General features: G+C 45.8%; 2 protein-coding genes across 3 annotated transcripts in view; one reads left to right on the top strand and one right to left on the bottom strand.

Moving 5' to 3' along the window:
• The window catches only part of NPTN (neuroplastin), a 58,337-nt gene extending 44,067 nt beyond the window's left edge, over positions 1–14,270 (top strand). Inside the window, exons 5-9 of one of the 2 annotated variants that reach the window (XM_038746225.1) lie at positions 2,697–2,830; positions 4,708–4,981; positions 11,953–11,974; positions 12,408–12,484; positions 13,170–14,270. In XM_038746225.1, the coding sequence (XP_038602153.1) occupies positions 2,697–2,830; positions 4,708–4,981; positions 11,953–11,974; positions 12,408–12,468 (491 nt within the window). In that variant the 3' untranslated portion in view covers positions 12,469–12,484; positions 13,170–14,270. The remainder of the gene's footprint in view (positions 1–2,696; positions 2,831–4,707; positions 4,982–11,952; positions 11,975–12,407; positions 12,485–13,169) is intronic. The other variant, XM_038746226.1, reaches the window with a different exon arrangement.
• REC114 (REC114 meiotic recombination protein) overlaps positions 14,271–23,335 on the bottom strand; it is a 51,187-nt gene continuing 42,122 nt past the window's right edge. Inside the window, exons 4-6 of the mRNA XM_038746227.1 lie at positions 22,488–22,661; positions 18,224–18,307; positions 14,271–14,529 (exon numbers count right to left, since the gene is read on the bottom strand). Coding sequence (XP_038602155.1) covers positions 14,362–14,529; positions 18,224–18,307; positions 22,488–22,661 — 426 coding nt within the window. The 3' untranslated portion in view covers positions 14,271–14,361. The remainder of the gene's footprint in view (positions 14,530–18,223; positions 18,308–22,487; positions 22,662–23,335) is intronic.

Here is a 23,335-nt window from a genome sequence, read left to right as displayed (position 1 = left end):
TTCTCCCCCCAAATTCTAGTGAGTCAGTCAATCAACTGATCATATTTATCAAGCGCTTACTGTGTGCAGAGCACTGTACCAAGCGCTTGGGAGAGTACAGTGCAACAGAGTTGGTAGACACATTCCCTGCCCACAGCAAGCGTATAGTAAAGAAGGGGATGTTAATATAAACAAATTACTGATGTGTACGTAAGTGCTGTGGGGCTGAGGGAGGAGAGTATAATGTGAATAAAATCCAAGTGCAAGGGCAAGATACATAGGAGTGGTATAAGAGGAAATGAGGGCTTAGTCGGGAAAGGCCTCTTGGAGGAAATGTGCCTTCAGTAAGACTTAGAAGGTGTGTGGGGTGATTAATTGTGAGATGTGAAGAGGGAGGGCATTCCAGGTGAGAGGCAAGACATGGGCAAGAGATTGTCGGCGAGATAGACGAGAATGAGGTGCATTGAGTAGGTTGGCATTAGAGGAGCAAAGTGTGCGGGCTGTGTTGTAATAGGAAAGCAGGGAGTTTAAAGGCAATATGTGACAGGCTTCAGTCCAGATCAATCAGTCATGTTTACTGAACACTTAGTGTGTGCAGAGCACTGTACTAAGCTCTTGGGAGAGTATAATATAACAGAGTTGGTAGACATGTTCCCTGCCCACAGCGAGCTTACAGTCGAGAGGGGGGGCCAGATATTAATATAAATAAATTACAGATATTTACATACGTACTTTGGGGCTGAGGGAGGAGAGAATAAAGGAAATAAAATCCGAAGGCAAGGCATAAGGGTTTGGGAGAGGAGGAAATTAGGACCTAGTCGGGGAAGACCTCTTTGAGGAGATGTGCCATCGATAAGGCTTTGAAGGTGGGAAGAATGATCATTTGTCGGGTGTGAAGTTGGAGAGTGTTTCAGACCAGGGGCAGGACAAGGGTGAGAGGTTGAGGGCGTGATAGACGAGATTGAGGTAGTGAGTAGGTTGGCATTAGAGAAGTGAGGTGCACAGGTTGGGTTGTAGTAGGAAAGCAGCAAGGTTAGGTAGGAGGTGGCAAGGTAATTGAGTGCTGTAAAGCCAATGGTAAGGAGCTTCTGTTTGAAGCGGAGGTGGATGGGCAATCACTGGAGGTTCTTGAGTGGTGAAGCATGGACTGAACATTTCTGTAGAAAAATGATCTGGGATTATTATTATTATTACCAGTAATAATATAAATCAATGTGTACAAAAGTGTTGTTATGAAGGGGAGGTTTTGAAGGAAAAAGTGCTGAGGTGATACTGGGGAGGATGGGATGTGGGGCGAAGAAAAATTAATTGGGGAAAAAATATTTTGCATGTCACTGCTGGAGCTTGCGTTTCCCACCCCTTCTCTTTGTGTTGGGTTCTAGTTTCTACTCAGCAGGAGAGAACCAGAGTAGAGCTGGCAAACCTATATCATTGCCTCAGGTCCCTAGCCTGAAGAAGTACTGGCCTGGTTTGAGGCTTGTTATAACCACTGTAGTGAAAAGTCTTCTTGTTGGCATGATTTTTTTCTTCTGCCATGGGCTCGTTGGCCTGGGCTAATTTACAGTGGCCCAGTGGTTGAAAGGCTTAATGAGGTTCCACTATTGCCTCAGGTTCAGGAAGTCGTTTGTTCATTTGGCAAGAGCTGACCTGTTAAATGCTAAATGCTTATCATGGACCCTTGGTGAATGTCAGTACCCAAATTGCTTTCTCTCTTGTTCGCTAAAGCTTGGGCCAGCCTGCCTAAGTTGTGCCTCACAGGGCAGTCTCTTGGCCTTACCTTGAAGGAAGTCCAGGGAGAGAGCTGCCTTTAGACAGTAAGGTCCAACAGAGTAAGTGCTGGGTTTGGACTCCCTTGGTCTTCACCAGGGACTGACAACAGACAGAGGAAGCCACGGTCTCCTGGACCCCCTGGGCCCTGAACCAGGCAACACCAGCTCCAGGTGCAACCCTCACATTCAGGGTCACATGGGAACTCCTCCGGCAGCTCAGAATGCAAATGAAGTTTTGAGAGTGCCAGCCGTCTGCTAAACCAAGCCTCGACTCCCCCGATCCCACTGATCCTCTGTAATCTCCCAGGCTGCCTCCTATGGCATCAGTCCGACGTGACAGCTGGCAGCACGAGGGGTCCCTTGGCTATTTATGGATCGTGTCACTGCACCAGCCCTGGCTTTTGTGGTGAGGGCCCCAGTTGGCTGGTGGTAGCTGAACAAGGCTCCTTGTTCGAGGTTAAGCTCCTGGGCTTTGGCATGCTTCCTTTCCTCTCCTCTTCCCCATGCCTGGGTGGTGGGCGTAGAAGTGGGAGGGTCAGATTAGTTCCAGAAAATTCTGGGGCCTTTAGTGTGTTGCCCGTCCTGGGGGGTGGAGGGGTAGGGGGATGGAGGGTGGGTTGTGTGAGTGACATTGGTCTTTTGGAACTTGACTGGCAGGTGTCTTCTCTGAACAGCTTTTCCTAAACAAATGTGCAACTTCAGGAGTGAAGATTAAGGGTCAGTGGGGTGGCTGTTCAGAAAGGGGATCCTGGAGGAGGGGAACAGGGCATTTGTCAAACTTCTGGGATACCTTTGTCTGGACTCCGGAGATCTTGCAGCCTGGCCAGCTGATTGTTTTAACCAGCTTCAATTCTCTGTTGACCGAGGTCTTCCACAGTCACGCACTGCTCCCTGTCTGAGCCAGGCCCTGAGTAATGGCCACTAACACATCGACTGTTTGTCTTCTAGCATCTCCTGACATCACTGGACACAAACGGAGCGAGAACAAGAACGAAGGGCAGGAGGCTGTCATGTACTGCAAGTCGGTTGGCTACCCACATCCAGATTGGATATGGCGCAAGAAAGAGAATGGAGTGTTTATGGTGAGTGGCAGACCTCCACTCTCCTTGCCTGGCCTGTGGCATGAAGCGCCAGATTGTTCCGGGGAGGTCTGAAACCCCCAGCCAGGACAGCCACCTTTCCTGCCATCAGACTAGCTGGTCAGGGGAATCAAATATCGGGGGTCCACGCCCAACTGAACATATCCCTTTCAGACCCACCCATGTCTGTTCCCCCTTCACCCCCATATTGAAGCATGCACAACCCCTCATGCCCTTACGCCCCCAGGACTTTACAAGTTCTTTTGGTCCATTTGAAGGTGTCCAGGAGTTCGCGGTGTAGAAAAGTGTCCTGTTTTCTTTCTTGGACCAGTCTCACTTCTTGATTGGCAATGATCCTGGTTTGGTTATGTTCTGAGTTTGGAATCTTCCAGATTTCCAATACGAGTGGAGTCTCTGGGACACCAAATTACCTGGGCAGTTAGAGCAGACCCCTTCTCTTGGACTTCAGGGAGCAGGGAATTGCTTCCTGAGAATCTTGGTTTGTACAAGGGATTGTAGGAGCCCCCAGAGAGCGAAGCCAAGCTGGCCTAAGATGGCAAGCCTGAGGAGTCCTGGGGATAAAGGTGGATGTGGACCTCTGGGGACAGATGTGTACAAGGTTGCAGGGGGGAAATTGTTATTTTTCTCTCCTAGTACTCAATTCCTTTGAGCTTTAATCTTACTCTCCTTGGACTCATTCTCTGACCTTGGGCAAGCCGCATCTCGGCTGGGTTCAGTCTGGTTATCTGTCCCCACCAGTCCTCTTGTTCCCCCCACCAGAATAGAAACTGACTGTCCCAAGACCTCCCTCAGAGCTTGGAAGACATCCTGCCAGCATCCTAATTATCAGAGGGTCAGTAGGTGTGCCATCATGGGCTGGAGGGAAGGACATTGTACAGTTTAGACTGCCGCCAGGACTTCGGCTGGTGTGCCTTTGAGAGAGAAGAGGGACCCGCTTGTGACCACTTATTTATGATTAGCTCATTTGAAGGACTGTGCACGTGGGAACATTTATTGAGCACCCAGTTGCTGTGGTGCTCTGTACTTGGGAAGTCCAGACTAACCAAGTGACACCTTCCCTGTCCACAAGGAACTTACACTCTGTGGAGGAGGCAGACATAAAAATGTTAGCCTTTTGGCAGCAGTGGCTCGATCCCATGAACTTTGAGAGCACCCGTGTCTTTTGTTTGTCAGCTAAATTGCCATAAGACAGGAATGTTTAGGGTCAGGATCCCGCTGCTCAGATCCTCTGGAGATGGTGGTTCAGCAGGGATGCCCTCTCACCCTGAAATTTGGTTGGGAGAGGATCTGTTTGCAGGAGGAAGGCTTGTATAGAAACCCCTTCCCTGAGCTAGTGAGTGAGGTTCAGGCTGGGTTGGAGGGGGCCTCCTCTGAGATGCTTAGGATACATGTGAACAAGCTTTGGGGTCTGAGTGAGTCAGGGGATTCCCTTGGGCTTGGTTGTGCGGCCTCTCTGCCTGCCACCTAGAGAGATGGTTTCATTTGAGATTTAGGAGCTCGAATTTGGTCCAGTTGGATCAGGTAGGGACCGGCAGTTCTAAGAAGCCGCCGGGATCAGGGTTCCTGGTTTCCAGCCCTGACTCCAATCCCTGGGGTAGCCCCAGCAGGTTGTGAGACTCATCCCAGGAAGGGGCTGAGGAGGTATGGAATGTCTAGACTCGAGGGCCCTGGTGACCAGGTCAGGAATGGTGTTGTGGGGGATGCTCGGGACCAGCTCAGGAGCGGGGTGGGGGGGATTCCCCTACTCTGCTGGAACGTGGGACCAGGGTGAACTGGACAGGGCCCGCGTATTGCCCTACCTGAGTCGAGCCTTCCTTTCTGCCTTCCCTCTGCTCCCCTCCTGCCCGGGCCACAAGCAGGAGATCACCAACACCTCCGGTCGCTTCTTCATCACCAACAAGGACAACTATACGGAGTTGAGTATCACCAACCTCAGGATCACAGAGGACCCGGGCGAGTATGAGTGCAACGCTACCAACGCCATCGGCTCCGCCTCCATCACCACCATCCTGCGGGTGCGCAGCCACCTGGCCCCTCTCTGGCCCTTCCTGGGGATCCTGGCCGAGATCATCATCCTGGTGGTGATCATCGTGGTGTACGAGAAGAGGAAGAGGCCCGACGAGGTGCCAGACGGTAAGAGTTACCCCAGAACCCACCAGTGAGCCAGGCAGTGTAGCCCACTCAAGGCTACAGCACGAACAAAAGGAGACATTTGGAGTGGCCGGTTTGGGGGGAGAGGTGCAGGGGAGGAGGCCCGATCTCTGATTTCTACCCATGTCCCAATCCCTTTGCTCCAGCAGACCACTAAGCTCTTGTTGCTCCCTGCTACCTGGGTATTCTCTTGCCAGATCTATTCAGACTTGGGGCCAGAAGGCCACAGTTCAAATTTCCCCATTATGTCCCAGCTCCATCCTCCAAAGGTTGCCACCTCTAGCAGGCAAAATGGGAGTGGAGCTTCAAAGGCAGGGCCAGGCCCTGGACACATTCTGCCGGCAGTCCGGGAGCATAGCCTAGGGGGCTGTGGGCCTCATCCTGCCTGCTTGTGTTCATGCCCTCCGGATCTTTAACTGAAAGCACCACAATGAGCAGTTGGTCTCCTGCTTCTCTTGGCAAAACCCATTTGATTCTCCCTAGTAGAGTGGGCACTGGCTATTGACTTTCCCCCAGAGGCCCCACATTGTTGAGGAAGAGTACAGTAAGGAGGTCAGACTACTACCCCAGGCCCCCAGAGAAGCTCCTAACCCATTTGATCATTGGGCCCATTGCAGGGCCCCAAAGCCAGCTGTCTTTGGGAACAGCTCAAACACCGGGTGGCTGAGAAAAGAATGGGGTAACCGGAGCAAATGGCCTCTGGGCTCGTGTGGGCTTTTACCCTGAAAGATTAGACTGGGCAGAAGTGGTTCCTGTGATCTTGGCTCCAGAAGAACCAGTTTGAGAGCAGCACCCATTCTAGATGGTGGGGGTGGGGGCTTGCCCCTCCCTTTCCTCCCAGAGGCCCCACAATCCCTCAAGTCGTGCTCTGAGAGGAAAGGTGGTTGAGCACCAGGAATGCCTGTGGCCGGTGCCATTTTGGCCCTTTAGAGGAGGAAATGTTCCAGTGCTGGGCCCTCCAGGCACAGTGATGATGAGTGGCGGCAAGTGGGAGGTAGCTGTGGGGTCCCTACCCCAAAGCCACACATCTACCACTGGGAGCTAGGAAAATACTGTACATGACTTGCCTGCAGACCTGCAGGCTCCATTCTTCTCTTGACCCTGATTTTTCTCCCCTCTGCTGCAACCGATAGTCTCCAGAGCCAAAAAAATCTCAATTTGTACTTGAAATTAAGCAAAGAACTCCTGGGGGTGGGTTTTTTTTCCCCCCAGCTGTTTTGGGCAGTATGGCATCCCTGGGCATCGTTCTCCTGCCTCCCTCCCCCACAACCCAAGTTAAAGATTCAAGCCGGGCAGAGTGCATTTGCTCTGCTAGCTCCAGCCCTGGTGTAGCTTCCTCCTGAAAGGATTGAGGGAGGAGAGCCGTACTTAAATCTCGATCTCCTCCTTTCCCTTCTTGCTCCCTTTGCTTCCCCCTCCTGCCCCGGCACAAGGTAAACGAGAGATTTCTCTGGTAGGATGGGGGGCATACCTCTGTCAGACTTTCTCCTCCTTGCAAGACATGCATGATTATTCAGAGTCATCTAAATCCAGGAGTATGGGGAGAGGGATGGAGGGAGGGAAGAAGTTACTTAATGTCTGGTATGTGGCTTGCTGATGTCTCGGCTCAGGGTTTGAGGGATGTTGGAGCTCACTTGGTTCAGTTCCGCCATTGGAGATACCCGGCCAGGCCCTCCTTGCTTGGAGAAGGCCGTTAGGTTTTCTTTTAGAGATCCCGTTGTTCACGATTCAAGTTCTCAATGACCAGCTCGTGCCCCAAGAAATTTACCTCTCTCCCCCTACCCCTTCATCCAAAGGGGAATGTTTGCTGCTTGAATTTGTAGCTTAATGTTACAGCCACCCTGTTAAGGGGGGTCTTCCGGATGACAGTCTGCCTCCTCGGGGTGGGATGCTGCTATGCTGGCAGACTGTTTGTACTTTTTTGACCTGCACAACGTGAACAGGTCAAAGGTCAAACAGGTCAAAACAGGTCAAACGTGCGGACGTTCCTAGCCTGTTTGCCTCCCCCTGGTTGACCCCTTCCTATCAGTTGTTTTCCTCCATCACAGCGGGTCCGCTCCTGATCTTTACCACTTTAGTTCCATTACCTCACCTCTCTCTAATCCTTGTCTCACCTTCTCTGCTCCTCCTCCTATTGTAAGTAGTCATTTTAAAGACTGATGTTTTACTGCACCGAAGTGGGGCCTTCACACACACAAGTCTGTTTCTGCTCCTTCTTCCGTCACCCTCTTCACTGCCGCCCCCCCCCATTTAGGGGAAATCCCTTTGCGGCCCGTGGCACCCTGCCTCCCCCTCCTCCCTCCCTGGATTGGCTTTGCTGTGGATGGATGGAAGGAGTTAATTCCACCTGCTTCATTTTAAAGTCGTTTTATAGCCAATCAGCTTGTACTTCTCAGGGGGCCCTTTCCTGAAGCTCTGTTTTGGCTTGGTAGATGCCATTATGGGAACAGAATTCTTTTTCTAGGGCTGATGTGATTGTTCTCTGCCATAGGTGTCATTTATTAAACTGAGAAATGTCAGCATTCCATTTCAGAGGATTTGCTTCGTGGGCTGGGGGGTGAGGTGGGGGGGTCCGTGGATTCTTTCTCCAGTGCCATCCATGAGTTCTCAGTACCCTAGTTCGTCAACATAGGTGGGGAGAAACACTCAAAACAGCCTGACACATAATGGAGTGAAACGACTTTTTCTCTTCTGAGTCCGTTTGCAAAGCAGAGGTTCCCCGGCTGGGAATGCTGCATCCGATCCCTTAACCAGGTGCTGCCCATCCGACCTTAATGTATCTGCCTATAGCTGCACTTTTGGGACTCAGAGTAGCCCACCTAAGGCCCACGGACCCTGCTGCTGCTGCTCCAACTGCTGCCTACCTGCTGCTGTTTTGGGGTTGGATTCTGTCATGACATGGGAAGGGGGTGCCTGCCGATCATCCCCCGGGGGCGGGGGGTCTGCTTTGGGATTCTGTGACTGATGGTCTCTTAACCGGGGCTGCCTCATTTTGTTCCTCCCTCCCTCCTGGCGAAGGAGCAGTCAATTGAAGACCAGTTGGGTGTTAGGACGCTTGGTGTCTTGGGCAGTAATGAGGGCTCCTGGAGTCAGGATGGGGTATTCTATAACCATCTACCCAGTCACTTGAATCTGCCTCGGCTTTCTTAGAGGAAACCGGACACTGAGTCTTCAGAGACTCGCTCAGATGTGTCCGGGGTAGGGGCTTCTTGGCCACCACTTGATCGCTAGGTACGTGGACGGGGGAAAAACGCCTTTGAGCCCATTAACCTGGGGCTGAAATCTGAGTCTGTGAGAGCTCAAACGGTGATGGGTGTGTTTCCTAGCCCCCACTGGCAAGGGCGATCAGTGGGGCTGGGAAATGAAAGAAGCCAAGCTGGCTTGCTGTGGGCTAAATGGTCGTTAGCAGACACGACATTTGCAGAGGCGAGGTTTGGGACATAGGCTAAAGCACAACCTCACATGAAGCAATCTGCCTGGGCCTCTTTTAAAGTCCCAGCCCAGGGAAGGACAGAAACAGGCCATTTGGGTCCTTATTGACTCATCCTTTCAAAAATGACTCTGGATCATTCCAGCCACTGAGAGGGTGTGGGAGAATTATTTCAACTCCAACAGTCCCTTTTGCCAAAGTAGACCACATCGTACCCAACCTAATGTTTAAGCACCAGCCATAGTTGGCACAGAAAACTGGTGATGTCCCGAAACCCCATTCTCTCACTGGTGTGCAAAATGCATATTCATTTTTCGTTAAGAAAGAACTCTGAGCCAAGTCATACATTTGCAGAACAAAGTAAAGGAAAAAAATGGAAGAAACAGGGACTAAATCCTTAAAACAGTAGATCAGTTGAAGCCCTTCCCTTATTTTGGCTCAGCCTGCCCTCCTTGTACCACCGTGCTATTTCAGGTTGTGTTTGAGTGGGAAGAAAGGGGAACATTTCAATTGAACAAAAACAAGAAACCTCCTAATGTCGCAAAAGCCCTTTGATTTCCCAAATCCTCCTCCTCCTCCTTCCTTCTTCCTTTTTTTTTTTTTTTAAATAATCTTTCAAAACAAGCCAACTTCTCGTGGTCTTTCCAAACTGGAAGCCAGCAGCCCCAGCAGATCCATCTCCAGCTTTCAAAGCAAAGTGAGGCGAAGCCAGGGCTTGGTGGGTTCAGGGAGCCAGGCTGCAAGCTCAGGCTGGGTCAGGGTTCCCCTCCCACCTCCTCGCCTCCAGATTTTCCAGTCATGTATCAAAATGGAATTCCCGGGGGGGCAGGGAGTGGGGGTGGGGGGTGGGCTATCGTTCCCACCCTTCCCAGTTCTCCCATCTGGCCACTGGCTGTGAGCAAGAGAGTTGGAGAGAACAGTCATTAACAGCCATTTAGGCTTGCGGGTTTGGGGTTATGTTGATATGTGTCGGTTACTATGACTTCTTTTTTTTCCCCCCCTCTCAATTGCATCATACCCTTAAAAAATGGTGGTAAGTGAGCGATCTGCATGCTTTGGAGTTCGTTTAATCTCCGCTTCAGTCAATACGATGCACAGTTCATAACGTTAACACTTTTTCTTCAAGTTTCCTCATTCACGTTCACAACTAATTTGGATTTCAGTTTGCTGTTTAATCTTCATTTACCTTTTTAATTTGGTTTTTTTTTTTGGCGGGGGGGGTACCCTTTTTTCTGTAATTCTGTTTTACTCCCTCTTCTCCCCCACCCTGATTTTCTCATCAGGGGTTGAGTATGTTTTGTTTGTACTGTAACTGTACTGTACTGGGGTCTTCATCTCTGCAGTACTAGGGTTCAGACAGGCAGGCTAGAGAGATGCCTTTTCTTTTTTTCCTCTCAAGTATGAAAGTGGATTGGCGGGTTCAGATGGGCAGGCTAGAGAGATGCCTTTTTTTTTCCTATCAGGTTATGAAAGTGGATTGATGGGAGGATAAAGGAGATTTCTCTGCTTTAGTCACAGCCACCCTCTCCCAGGCATGGCACCTCCACTTGCTTGGTTTTTGCTAGAACACCTATTTGCAGCCACTTGCCATCAGAAGCCTGTTTGGTGGAAAAAAATAATATTGAAAATATGTACACCTGGAATTTCCCCCCCAGGGTTGTGCGTTGATGGGAGCTCCTAGACTGTGCGACCTCCTGGAGTTTTTGGCTTTTGCCAAGCAGCCTTGTTAGGTTTTTGAGGATCAGCAAAATGAGGTTTTTCTTTCTTTTTTTTTTTCCCCCAAACTTGGATAGCATGCTGCTCTCCGGAGCTGGATATTTTACAGCAGAATCTTGTTCACCGGGCCCAGCTAAGGTGTTCACTGAAACACGGCCAAGTTCACATAGTGTTATTAACGGCTTCCCATAGCATCTAGTTTTCTAGCACATAGCTTAGCTGGCGTGGAAATTGGAAGTGGTTTGGAAGAGGAAGATTTGGCCTGCTCTATCGTGCTCTGTGTCTCAGTATCTGATGTGTCTCTGTATATCTCCACTATATATACAGCACATTGATGTCTTGAGTTGTCCTTATTAGTGTTAGTTTTTTCTCTGTTGCCAGCACTGGACTCCTGTGGACACTGGTGTGTCACCAGCGTGTTCTTTTTGGCTGAGTTGTTGGTTTGTGGTTAGTTCTTTATTTTTTGAACAATTTTTTTTTTTGCTCCGGTCACTGTTTGTGCTGCCGGTGGCTTTGCCTCTCCGTTGCCTCAAAGGTACAGGTGGAGCAATGTCTCCCTCCGACAGACATTACTCCTAGTGTGTGCTCGTGCAGATGCCTACACTGTTAAGACTGTAATTTCCATAACTGCTTCATGTGCACCAAGTCCCTTGTGGAATCCTGCTGGGAGTTTAAGGCTACCGGGAACCAAAACCAGCCTGGTTCATTCGATCTGCTGCCGCTTTGTGCTCAACAAAGATGGAAGAATGGGTTCCCTCCATTTTGTGGATCTCTTTACATTATTACTGGAAAAAGTGCCTAATTACTCTTGTTGGTGATCAGAAATCACATGAGCAAGGGCCGATTGGGCCTTTTAGATCCTGGAGAACAGCTCAGAACCCCAGATGAGTGAGCTTTTAAAAGCCCACATGATGAACAAGTGAAATTCTTCTGCCTCCAGACGGGGAGTGTTTTGTTTTGTGTTTTTTGCCAGGAACATCAGGCCTAGTAGGTCTCCTGATAGTTTTGTCTTTTCCCCAGTGGGATGATTTGACACCTTCCAACCGCCTGCTGTTGTTCCTAGTGGAAATAGTATTTAAGCAGCGCTTACTATGTGCAGAGCACTGAACTAAGTGCTGGGAGGAAATGCACTGGTGGGAATTCAAGACAGTCTCTGTCCCTCTTGGGGCTCACAATCTAAAACACTGAGAACTTCCCCAGATGAGCACACACCTGGTGCTGTCAAAGGTCAGCACTGGTTGGACAATGCTTCCTTCCTCTCTCCCCCACCTCCCCCAAACAATTGCAGCTCACGTATTTCATCCTCTCACTCCAACACTTTCCCTCTTTAAAGAGCGAGGTCGCAATGTCACCCCAGTTGAATTCACTTCAGAGAAGGAGACCGTACTCATCCATCCCTTTGAGAAGAAGGGGGCCCAAACCATGCCATCATTGTAAGCAAACAAACAGCAGGATTTTACAACTGAAATGTTGGTTTGTCTTTTCATCTAAGAGTGAACCACTGGAACTTAGGGACAAGATGAATGATGACATTGTAACAAATCTGTCCGCTACAGTTGCAGTTTTTCATGACGAGCATTCAAAGTGTTAACTAAAACCATTGATACAACATAGCTGCCATTAAAACTTGAATCCAGAAAATAACTCCATGAATCTTTTGCACTACAAAGTGGAATGGCCTTTAATAAATGCTGTGGATAAACCACTTTGCCTTTTGCAGCCCTGCCAGAGTCCCAAACAGAATCTAACAGCATTGTCCTTTTCTTTCCCCCCTTTAAATGGATCCTAAACTGAATACGGGCTGCAGACGATGAACCAGCTGGGCCAATGTGAGTACATAATCGGAAACTCTCCTCTCTAGTGAGCATGTGGTAGAATGTAGTTCGCTTCTTGGAACTGCAGTGCTAGTGTGCTGGGAGGAAAGAGATGTTGCATGAAGGGGAAGCAGGCCTTGATCTGCTAAGTGTGTTTCTCAGTCTAGCTAGCCAAAGGATCATTAGAAGATTATTTTAGTGTGGGCTTTTGGCCTTGGGGGGCAGTGGATTGAGAAATTAAGGCCTGAAGAGAGATCTAAGAATCTTTTCTGGGTTGTTGTTGTTTTTTTTTTATCTATTTTTATACATTAATCTTATGCAGTAAAATTCCTTTCTACAGCAGGGATGGTAGTAAGTGAAAGGTTCCCTGAATTTCCATGTGTTTAGATTTCAAAAATAGCTCCTGGCTTTGAATTTAATCTGATGATATAATTTTTCCCCCCCAAAGGAAAACCAACTCCACCAACAATCACAAAGATAAAAACTTGCGCCAGAGAAACACAAATTAAAAGTACTGCTTACAATGTAAGTATGGTCCATCTTTAGCCATCTGCAAAGTGAATTTACTGTTGACAGTCTAGGGAAGAGATCTTGTTCCCTCGTTAGATAGCGATGGCAGAGTAGGGCAATTCTAAAATGAATGTGGACACTAATGGAACAGGTTGACTCCATGCTGGTCAGGAAAGCTCTCCTGCCATTTTCTTAAGCAGAAAGTAAGTAAATGAACAAAAAAATATCAGCCCAAGCCAAGACAAACGCAAACTCAGTTAAATGAAAGAGGTGGTATTTCTTACGAGTTGCCAGGGAGTTTTAAGATGGAGAAAAAGCCAAGCTGTTAAACCAAACAGCATGCCAAGGTAATAGCTGAACCCAGTAACACAGCCAGCACGTTTCAGGTGTTGGTTTTTATTGTGTCCCATAAAGAGAGACAGTTAGTTGGAAGTTGTGGGCAGGGAATGTGTCTGTTTTATTGTATTGTACTTTCCCAAGGGCTTACAGTGCTCTGTGCCCAGTAAGTGCTCAAATATAATTGAATGAATGAAATTTGTGCCAGTAGACTCTGCCAAGGGGCACATGGAGATCAGAATTTCACACCACATCCCTGAGCATGTTCTTTGCACTAAAGATTGGAAGTTTACTAAGGCCCATCTCTGACACTAGTGCTGATCATTGGTGCTAATGACTGATATTCCAACTCTTCTCTCCTCAGAGCTTTAGGTTCCTGAAACTGGTGGCATCATGACCTGCTAGAATTTGTGGCTGGGATTCTTTGGTCCTCGAACTCCAGTTAGTCTTTCCCTCGACCTCCCACTAACCCCCGCCCACCCCCTTTTCAAGTGAGCAACAAAACAATACAATTGACTGTCTAAAGCATGCCTTATTTAGCCTCTCCCGTATGGATGACTAACCCGATACATTTTAGACAATGCTTCAGTGTAGAAGGTGTAAACTATTTTGGGCTTGATGTGCTGTGAATGTTGCCTATTTTTTTTTTCTTGGTTAAAATATATTTAAATAGAAGTATCAGGTCTGGTAAGAGTAATCATGCATGCGCCATTTTTTACTAAATGCAGCTGTTAAATTGGCAAAGCTCTAAAATGCACTGCTGCCATCTAGTGACAAATTTTTGTAAAGTACAGCAAAACCTAAAATATATATACAGTATATATATATATTTATATTTTGGGGGGAGGGAGAAACCAAACTACAGTAAATGCTTGTTTCATTTTTAAGCTGCTGATATTCATTCCATATTGTACATCATAAGATGAGAGAGAGTTATGCTGTTCTGGCACTTAGAAGAATAATATAAACTGAAATTTATAATCTTAAGGGCTTAACCTAAGACTTTAATAAGACGCTGGAACAGTCCATAAAATGGTGATGAAATGCAGTAAATACTTCAATATATATATATATATACATATATATATATATATATATAATGATTGCTTAAGTGAGTTCTTGTGTTAAATCATGTAAATTCTCTAATCTTTTTGCACTGATGTGTTCCACCATATTCTTGTACATTCAGTTCAGGCAAACTTTTATAATTTACTGTTTCCAACAATCTTGAAAATGTTACATAGCATGGTACTATTCTATGCAACTAGTTACACTTTTTCAGTTTGACACTGTAGTTTCTCACGTTGATTTAAATATTGATTGTAGAATTACAAACCTAACAACAGGGTTCTCATGCGGTACATAACTGAAGGTGCATGAACTTGTGTTTCTATGTATTTGTTGAAGTGCAATGATGTATAAAAGTGAATTCACCTGTTTTTAAAAATAAAACACTGACCAGAAATGTGTAGAATACTCCTTTTATTTATTACTTTGCAAACTTGAGATGACTTTTGTAAAACCTTCCCACCCAAGTGCCTAGACACTGTACCAAACTAATTTTTGAACCCTGTCAGTTTCCTCAGTTCCTGCTCCACCTCTTCCACAAATGCTGGGAAACTCTGATCCAAAAGGCACAAGCGAAGAAAGGGGCCTAACTCCTCAGTGCTCCACCTGGATTGTTGATAGGCGAGTGGTAGCTCCAATGGGGATGACAAAAGAGACTGCAAAGGCACAAAAAAAGCAGTGCTGATCAATTACACATGATTTGAAAGCGCATCCATTCATGGTTGTCAGCAATCACTCACTCCCCAAAGGGGAAAAGGCTTTTTCAAAAGAAAAAAGTGTGATTTAATACTGTTTCAAATGTTTGTTTTTTTAAATGATATTCCATTCTTTGGACAAAGGCGAGTGCCTTACTGGACTTCTGTTTTCCTCAGTCACAAGAGCTGTGGGAACCTCTGTCATGTTAGCCACTTCCTGGCCTCTCTGCTCTTCAGGGAAGAGATCAAAGGGGACTTGGAAAATTTTTTTCCCCCTCTGAAATTGATGTAAGACTCAATCAAGGTCATTTTTGAAAATGGAAAACTTGAATCTCTGGCCACCTCTGCTGTCCCTGAGGGCTCTCAAACACGTATTGTTCGTATTGAGCTAGAGTGAACTACAACTTGCCGCTTATTTTAAAGAGAAAGAAAACTATTTGATCTTACACATCAAAATCAAGTCCCCTAACCCCCAACATCTCTCCTGGGTAAGAAAAACTATCAAGGACTGATTGATTGATAGAGCACAGGCCAGGGAGACGAATGACTTTGTAGTCTCAGTCCACTTCCCTGGACTTAGTATGTGCATCTAGAACAGGAGCCTGCTTGTTTTTTTTTTTTTACAGCAAAGTGGAAACAGTGCTTGATTTTTGAACTTTTATTAAATAATCAGCAATGATAAAGCCCTACTGCATCCTAACTTGAGAGATGTGGAACCCATAATGCTTTTGGATAGTATACAGTGTTTTCACTTCTAAGATCACTATCCCTGTGTTAGCCATAGTTTGCCTATCCTCAATTGGTTATCCTTATCACACACCAAGACGCTACACAGAAAAATAACTTCATACTGGAGACATTAAGGCTAGGGGAATTTGGAGTTTAGGCTAATTTTCTCAGTGCATTAAGGGATTTCTGAAAATGCAGTCAAGAGTTCCTTGAGGGAATAATAAAAGAAGCCAAATGGAGTGTCTAAGCCCCAAAATTGGGTACAGTGGTAGCATCTGACAAAGGAGATTTGTTATAACATTCCTCACTCTTACCTCTTGCTGGCAAGCCCTTTCTCATGTCATCCATCCATCGTGCCTCAAACTCTCTCCAACTTCATATTTGAGAATCCACCCCTTTTCCCATCTTTGAAGCTTTAATAGAAACACATCTCCAGAAACTCTTCCAAGTGCTTAGAATATTGCTCTGCACACCTGAGTGCTCACTAAATGCCACTGATGATGATTAATGAGGCCCAACCTCATCTCCTGTCCCATCCATGTTATTTTCTGTCCTTGAGTCCATACTCCCTAAGCACTTAGGTACTTATACCCCCCTACCCTCAACAGCACATATGTACATTCCCTTTTGCTCTTGGTTGCCTCCCCTTCCTATACTTCATTTTAGTCTCCGTCTCCCACTCTAAATTGCATGTCAGGGACTCTGTCTACTTTATTATACTCTCCCAAGTACTTAGTACAATGCTCTACACCCAGTAAGTGCTCAATAAAGTCCATTAGATTGTTTTTCACCCAAGCAGAATTCTCTCTCAAGTTCCCTCACCTTCAATTATAGTTTAAAAATCATGGGCTTGAGAATAGAAAACCTACAGGCAACTCATAATAATAATAATAATAATGGTACTTGTTAGTGCCAAGCACTGTTCTAAGCAGTAAGGTGTGTACAAGTTAATCAGGTTGGATACAGCCCCTGTCCCCCTTGGGGTTCACACTCTTAATCCCATTTTACAGATGAGGTAACCAAAGCCCAGAGAAGTAAATGACTTGCCCAAGGACACACAGCAGACACGTGGTGAAGCTGGGATTAGAACCCATGTCCTTCTGACTCCCGGGCCCATGCTTTAACCAATAAGCCACGCTGCTTCTCAACCCCATTCCTAATTCCTTCCCTCTGTCTTCTATTCCACTCATGATTCATGTATCCTAAAAAAAAAAAAAAAAAGCCCAAATACTTCTGGACCACACTGCATCATGCAACTCTTGCCCTGATTCCTACCTCCCATTCCTGTCCAACTCCTCAAATGGATGCACACAACCACTTTTTCTCCAATTCCCTTGTTGATCCTCTATAATCTAGTTTCCACCTTCCCCTTCAACTCCACTTGAAACCACTCTGAAGGTCACCAATCCTCAACTCCTCACCAAACTCTTCACCTTTTCTCAATCTTTTGACCACCTTCAACATGCTATGACCACTTCCTGGAAACACTGCTTCATCTTGGTGTTTCTGTCCTAGTTCTCTTACTCCTCTGGTCTGTCCTCAAGTCTCTGTCAGTTCTTCCTCTGCTTAGCTGTTGGTATCTCTAATGGCTCCAACCAGCCCCCCGCCCCGGAGTAAGTATAGCTTGCTAAGCACTGGGGTAGATATAATACAGTTAGGTCAGACACAGATACGTAATCTCCATGTAAAGAGATGCGGAAACTGGCGCAGAGAAGGTCACGCAGACAGCAAGTGGCAGAGCCAGAATGAGAATCTGAGTCCCTCTTCTGACTGTGAGCCCACTGTTGGGTAGGGACTGTCTCTATATGTTGCCAACTTGTACTTCCCAAGCGCTTAGTACAGTGCTCTGCACACAGTAAGCGCTTAATAAATACGATTGATTGATTGATTTTGTTTCAGCCATGCTGCTTTTCATATCTCTACTTACACTCAACTCCCTGGAACTCCCTCAGCCACTCCCTCAGCTTCAGCTAACACCTCTACGTTGATGACTCCCTAAATCTACCTTACCAGCCATAACCTCACATTTCCTCCTGCCTCCAGGATACATCTCAACATGTCCAAAACTGAACTAATCTTCCCTCCTAAATCCTCTTCTCCATCTCCCTTTTCAATGACAGTTACCATCGCCACTCTCTCCATCTCTCCAACCTATAACCTTGCCATTTTCAATAACTTCTACCTCTCTTTCACCCCCCATTTTTGATGTCACCAAATCCTGTCGGTTCAACCTTCACAACATCGCTAAAATCCACCCTTTTCTCTTTATCCAAACTGCTACAACATTGATCCATGCAATTAGCCCATTACACATTGACTACTGCATTAGCATCCTCACTGATGTCCCTGTTCCCAATCCCTCTCCTGTCTATACTTCACTGTGCTGCCCAGATCCTTTCCCCCCCGCCCAAAAAAAAACCCAAAAAAAACTGTCATACATTCCCAATCTCCTCAAAAACCTCCATTGGTTACCCACCCATCTCCCCAACTAACAGTTGTTTTACCATCAGCTTTAAAACATTCAATTAGCTCTCCCCATCCTACACCTTACCTCATGGATCTATTACAACCCAACCAGCACACTTCACTCCTCTACCATTTTACAGATGAGGAAACTGGGGCACAGAGAAGTTAAGTGACTTGTCCAAGGACACACAGCAGGAAAGTGGCAGAGCCAGGATTAGAACCCAGGTCCTTTAACCCCCAAGCCCATGCTGTATCCACTAGGCCAAACTTGTCTTTTATGATCCTGCGCTGCACTCAATGCCAAACAGGAGGTCAATGCTCAAAGATTAGAGTAGTGTTGGACTAGCTGACCTACTTTCTGGTGACTGTAAATTCATCTTTTGTGCAGAGGAAACTTGGGATCTAAACTGCAGAAAAACCATCTGGCTTGTCAGACCTTAAGAACAGGAGTTGGTTTTACCTCTGCTAGTTGTGTCACAGACATCTTTCCCTCTGGAAATCTTGCCTGGGAGGGAACTTGATGATTTTCCATGCTCTGGTGAGGCTAGAATAAAGCAGAATAAGAAAGCCACTTTAGGGATACGAAGCAGAAGAAGAGAATTTCTGTGAATTCACTACATTTTTCAGTTAAACTGCTTGGAGGATCAGGAGTCATCCTCTGAAAATGAACTCCTGTGTGGTACACCAAGACTAATGTGCTTTTTTACAGCTCCTTTGAGGGGAAGATATGGATTTTCAAGACAGGATCACAAGTTCAAATAAAAGTGTACGAAGCAACAGCATTTACCCTTTTTTACTAAGGAAGCAGACACCCAAATCCCTTCTGGATAAGGGGTAGCTTTGTTTACAAAATAAATATTTCTACTAGAGCCAAGGGTAACGGGGTAAATTTACATTCATCACCCAGAAAGATAAACAATTAGAAATGAGAATGTAGAATTCTGTAGAAAGCAATGAAAATATAGAGGAAAGGTACCCTCCTTGTATCTTAAGCTCACATGAACGGCACCAAAGTCATTATACAGGAAATCGACCTAAAGAATAATACGGTAGTTACTGCTTACTGAGGAGAAAACTGAGATCAATCCACAGCAACAATGTCCACAAACAGCTTGAGTTCAGCATTGAGGGGAGTAGACAACAGAACCCAAGGGTATTAAATCTGTTTTTCTTCCATTTAAGTGCATTTAACAAACTAAGGGTCATGGGAAGGAAATATTATCATTCTTAAGAGATGCTGAAATTGAAACCACAGGGAATCAACATTCTCAAAGAGGATGTCAAAGTCTAAGAAATAACTATTATGGTGATTAAAGGACTGCTGTTTCTCTAGCCCTCTGTGTTGAAGCAGCATGAGAAAAAGAAAACATGGAAAACTGAAAGGTGGCTTCCATGCAGTAATGAAAATGTACAATGAACCAGAAAAAAGAAAAATAGAAAACTGATGTGAAATTGTTTATATCTCTAAAATGGGCATGTTATTGAACTTTTACATGTATATATGAGAAGCAGCATGGTATAGTGGATACAGCACTGGCCTAGGAGTCAGAAGATTGTGGGTTCTAATTCAGGCTGTGCCCCTTTTCTGCTTTGTGACCATGGGCAGGAAACTTCACTTCTCAGTGCCTCAGTGTCCTCACCTGTAAAATGGGGATTGAGACTGTCAGCCCCCTGCAGGACAGGGACTGTGTCCAACCTGATTTGCTTGTATCCACCCCAACGCTTAGTACAGTGCAGGGACACAGTAAACACTTAAATATCAGAATTATTACTATTTACATTTGGAATTTACAAGAAAAAAAAACAGTTGAGAGCACCTGGCCAAACAAATATCAGCTAATAAAAAAGCAGGCATGGGAATATTTGGGCTCATAAAGGAAAATAATCAATATAGATTAAATGCACCCCATATTATAAGGAAGCATGGCATTTTCATGCAACTTTATTTTTAAGACGCGAAGCTGGAGGAAGCTTCCCCTATCTGTAGTTTATTTAAATGTCTGTCTCCATGGTAAGGCTGTAAGTTCCTTGTGGGCAGAGATCATGTCTACTAACTATTGAATTGTGCTCTCTTAAGCGGTCAGTACAGTGCTCTGCACACAAGAGGTGCTCAATAAATACCACTGATGGAAACACGAATACTGTGCCATCATTCAAAGCAACTTGAAAACTGCTACCCTGTTTGTCAGTAATGAAATAATGTATTAAAGCAAGAGAATTACAAAAGCAATGAGAGGTTTCTAACCATGAACAAATAGATAAAGCATTACCAAATGAATGAATGGATGATGGAACCTAGCATATGCTCGCTCTCCTGAACTATAACGAAGCATTTCGCTGTATCCTGAAATTGGAAGGGTACTAAAATGCCATAAAGGGTTTATGCTTTGTTGAATGAGAATGCATCCAACAAGGGGTGGGAGAGAGATACTTGCAGTATACCAAAGGAGTAGCTGGAAGATACTGTCTGCTCTAGGATTCGGAGACCCAAAGAGAGATACTTGCAGTATACCGAAGGTGTAGCTGGAAGATACTGTCTGCTCTAGGATTTGGAGACCCAAAAGGAGTTCATGTTATGGACTAGGTTGCTCAAACCAATGACAGCAGGTAGATAGAACTGATGGAAACAGATTTAAAAAAAAAAAACAAAAACCGACAATCTGGAAAAAGGTAAATCCATCAAAGGGGACAGCAGTAACGATTGAGAAGAGAGTACCTGGTTGCCTCCTCTACTTCTGTTCAAGGAGAGCAACCCCTCTCCTGACTGGTGCCAGGCTGGTCGGCTTGCTGATTTTGTCACCCCACAGTCGGCTGCCTGACCAGCCGGTGTGAAACTACTGCACCGTGTCTTTCCAACCTTTTATTCTGCCCGCCCTGCTTTAATATGCTCCATTTCAACGGGGCACCCTGCTGATACCCATGTCCCACTCGGTAAAGGTGTGTTACCGCGAGCACTGTCTCAATGCTGGTAGGTAGATGGTGCTCCAGGGTCTCATTTTTGTAACCCCACCATGCCATTTTTTGGATATGGAGAATGGCTCAAAGGTGATGCTAATGAAACTGCTACAGAGGTGGAGTGTGCCTGGTGTGGTAGGTCCACAGCTAGGGGTGGCAGCTTGTCATTCTGAGAGGGGAGGGGAATAGGAAGTGTGCAGATTCAGGGGGGCAGGTGGCAGGATGAAAAGTTGGAGGGACAGGACAGATGCAGCTTTGAAGACTCAATTTGGATGAAGCTTCAAATCTCTTTGTTAAACTCTGTGATTCCCCTGAAGGTCATACTGGCCTTCTGGATTTGGTTTATCCATATAGTGGAGGAGAGCAAATTTAACAAGTAGGAAAATTTGGAGACAGAATTGAGTTTTGTTGCCAGTGAAAAATCTTTGGTTGGTGCAGGACCAGCCTCCCAAGCAATAGCTGAATATAGTCTCAATTTTTTTATATTAAAAGCTCACAGTCAGCTCATAAAATAGTGCTATGAGATGATTCATAATCCTTTGCGTAGCTCCTTATATCGGTGGCATTCCTGAATGACTGTCTGACTGACTTCTGGTGATGCTCACTGCCTGTTGGAAGTTTTCTTTTGGATCAACAGTACCCACAGTCACCCATTTCCAGGCCCCTTCTTGAATTCTCAAGCACGAAGGCTTAGACCTGCTTGAACAAGACTGGACTGGCTTTGCTCACACAGTGACGAGGGGAGGGTAAGACAGTTCACCTTTAATTCCTAACTTGATGGATTCCCCCACTGGGGAGTGACATAAGGATCTTGCTCTAAAATAAAGTTCTCAGTGCAGTCAAATTTGCCTACTAACTGCATATCCCTGGTCTGTTGAGAATGCACACTTTTGTAAAAGTGGCACTCTCCCTGCCCTTCTCCTGAAGTTGCTGTGCTGCAAAGACCTAGTTTGGTTTGTTATTCTGGGAGTGAATGGTTAAACTGCTTCTTGGTGTGGAAAATTTAGTCTTCTCTTTCTAAGCTTAGGCTTAAAGTGAAGCTTTAGAGACGTTTTCTAGCAGAAATTATTTTGAAGGGAGGAATTTTGGGCCCTGGTTTCCTCCTCCTACCATCCAGGCCCCTCCCTACCACCCGCCTGGGTGTAGGACATAGTGACTAGAGTCCAATTTTGAAGCTGAATTTAAGGGGAAAGTTTCCCCAGTGCTGCAGAGAACTATATTAACTGGGGCTAGTATGGCAATATGATATATATTTTGCACTTTGGAAAACTGTTGACTCAAGTGATTTTAAAAAAAGAAAAAACTAGGGCACTAACGGGGTTTCAAGGCCTCTCTACAGATACCAATTCCTTGCCCTTCCCAGGATTCGTGGGACAATTTGAAAATTTCATCTTTTTGAAGTTTTCTTAATTGCCTTAACAGAAGCTCCTCCATCTAAAGGCAGGCTCCACTTCAAGGTTCTGGTTGTGAGGCAGTCCACATCGCGTGACACAATTTCTGCCACCTTTTGAGGGTGTGTGGTGGATGAACCCACAGACGGATCAACAACTGAATGAACTGTTGGCCCTTTTTCCAGTTCTGTTTCCTAAGGTACCACAGTAACAGTCACACTTCCAATTAGAATGAAATTAAGTTGGGGCTGAACTGTAAAGAGACTGGACTAATTCAGTTGGCCCAACACCGTTCTTTACATCCCAGTATTTCCTTCAGGCTCAGCAAAGCACTTATTTAGTGTTGGGCGGCATTAGGGTCTGTGCATTGTGCATCACCTGACTTTCACTCCCAGTCAGCTGGCTAAAACCTGGTAGAAATTCCTGGCTTGGTCCCGAAGATTCCTCAACGGTCACATACTGCGCCAGCTTTTGCACACAACTGCGGCAGTGCTCCAGTGCTTGTTCTTTTGAATCTCCACCGAACTGCACCCGGAACATACGACTCTTGTTCTGTTTTGCAAACAAAAAGAAATTAATTTTGGTTCGGGTTCCTTCACATTATTTCATTTATGATGAAAAGTCTATCAGCCGTTACTAGAGAGAGTGATTACTCCAGAATTAACACCTTCAAACAAAACTCAATTCAGAAGGGACATTTACTTCTTCCCTAGTTGATGGAGGCCCCCAACAGAAATAGGATTATTACTACCATAACTATTTTCCACATGAGGGAACAGCATTCTAACATGACAAGAAGTAGAAACTACAAGATCATAAACCCTGTCCCACAGAAAGTGTGTTTTTGCATTTCCTCTTAAATTAATTGTTTTCAATGTCATAACTGCCAGGGTAAAACCTGAATGTGTTCTTTTGTCTGAAAGTAAGTCCTTATAATTTCCTGTTTCAGGGAAGTGGAAAATAAAAATAAGCACAGAGCACTTTGCCAATAGAGCCAGCTATGGAAATTCTTACCAACTATAAGTAAGAAACCACTTCAAAAGAAGGCACTTGGATGAGACCAGACAGATGCTGCAGTGTAATAATCAATCCACTGACTCGCTCACTTTTAAACAATTTTTTTCTCTCATTGTTTTACTTTTTGGCAGGAGCAGAAGGGACAGTTTGATGCTAATGCACTTGATGCTAATAATCTTTTCTGCCTTACATTCTAAATGAGGCCAAAC

Source organism: Tachyglossus aculeatus, chromosome 5 (genome assembly GCF_015852505.1).
Source record: "Tachyglossus aculeatus isolate mTacAcu1 chromosome 5, mTacAcu1.pri, whole genome shotgun sequence".
NCBI classification, from domain to species: Eukaryota; Metazoa; Chordata; class Mammalia; order Monotremata; family Tachyglossidae; genus Tachyglossus; species Tachyglossus aculeatus.
This window is presented reverse-complemented; position numbering and strand designations above follow the sequence as displayed.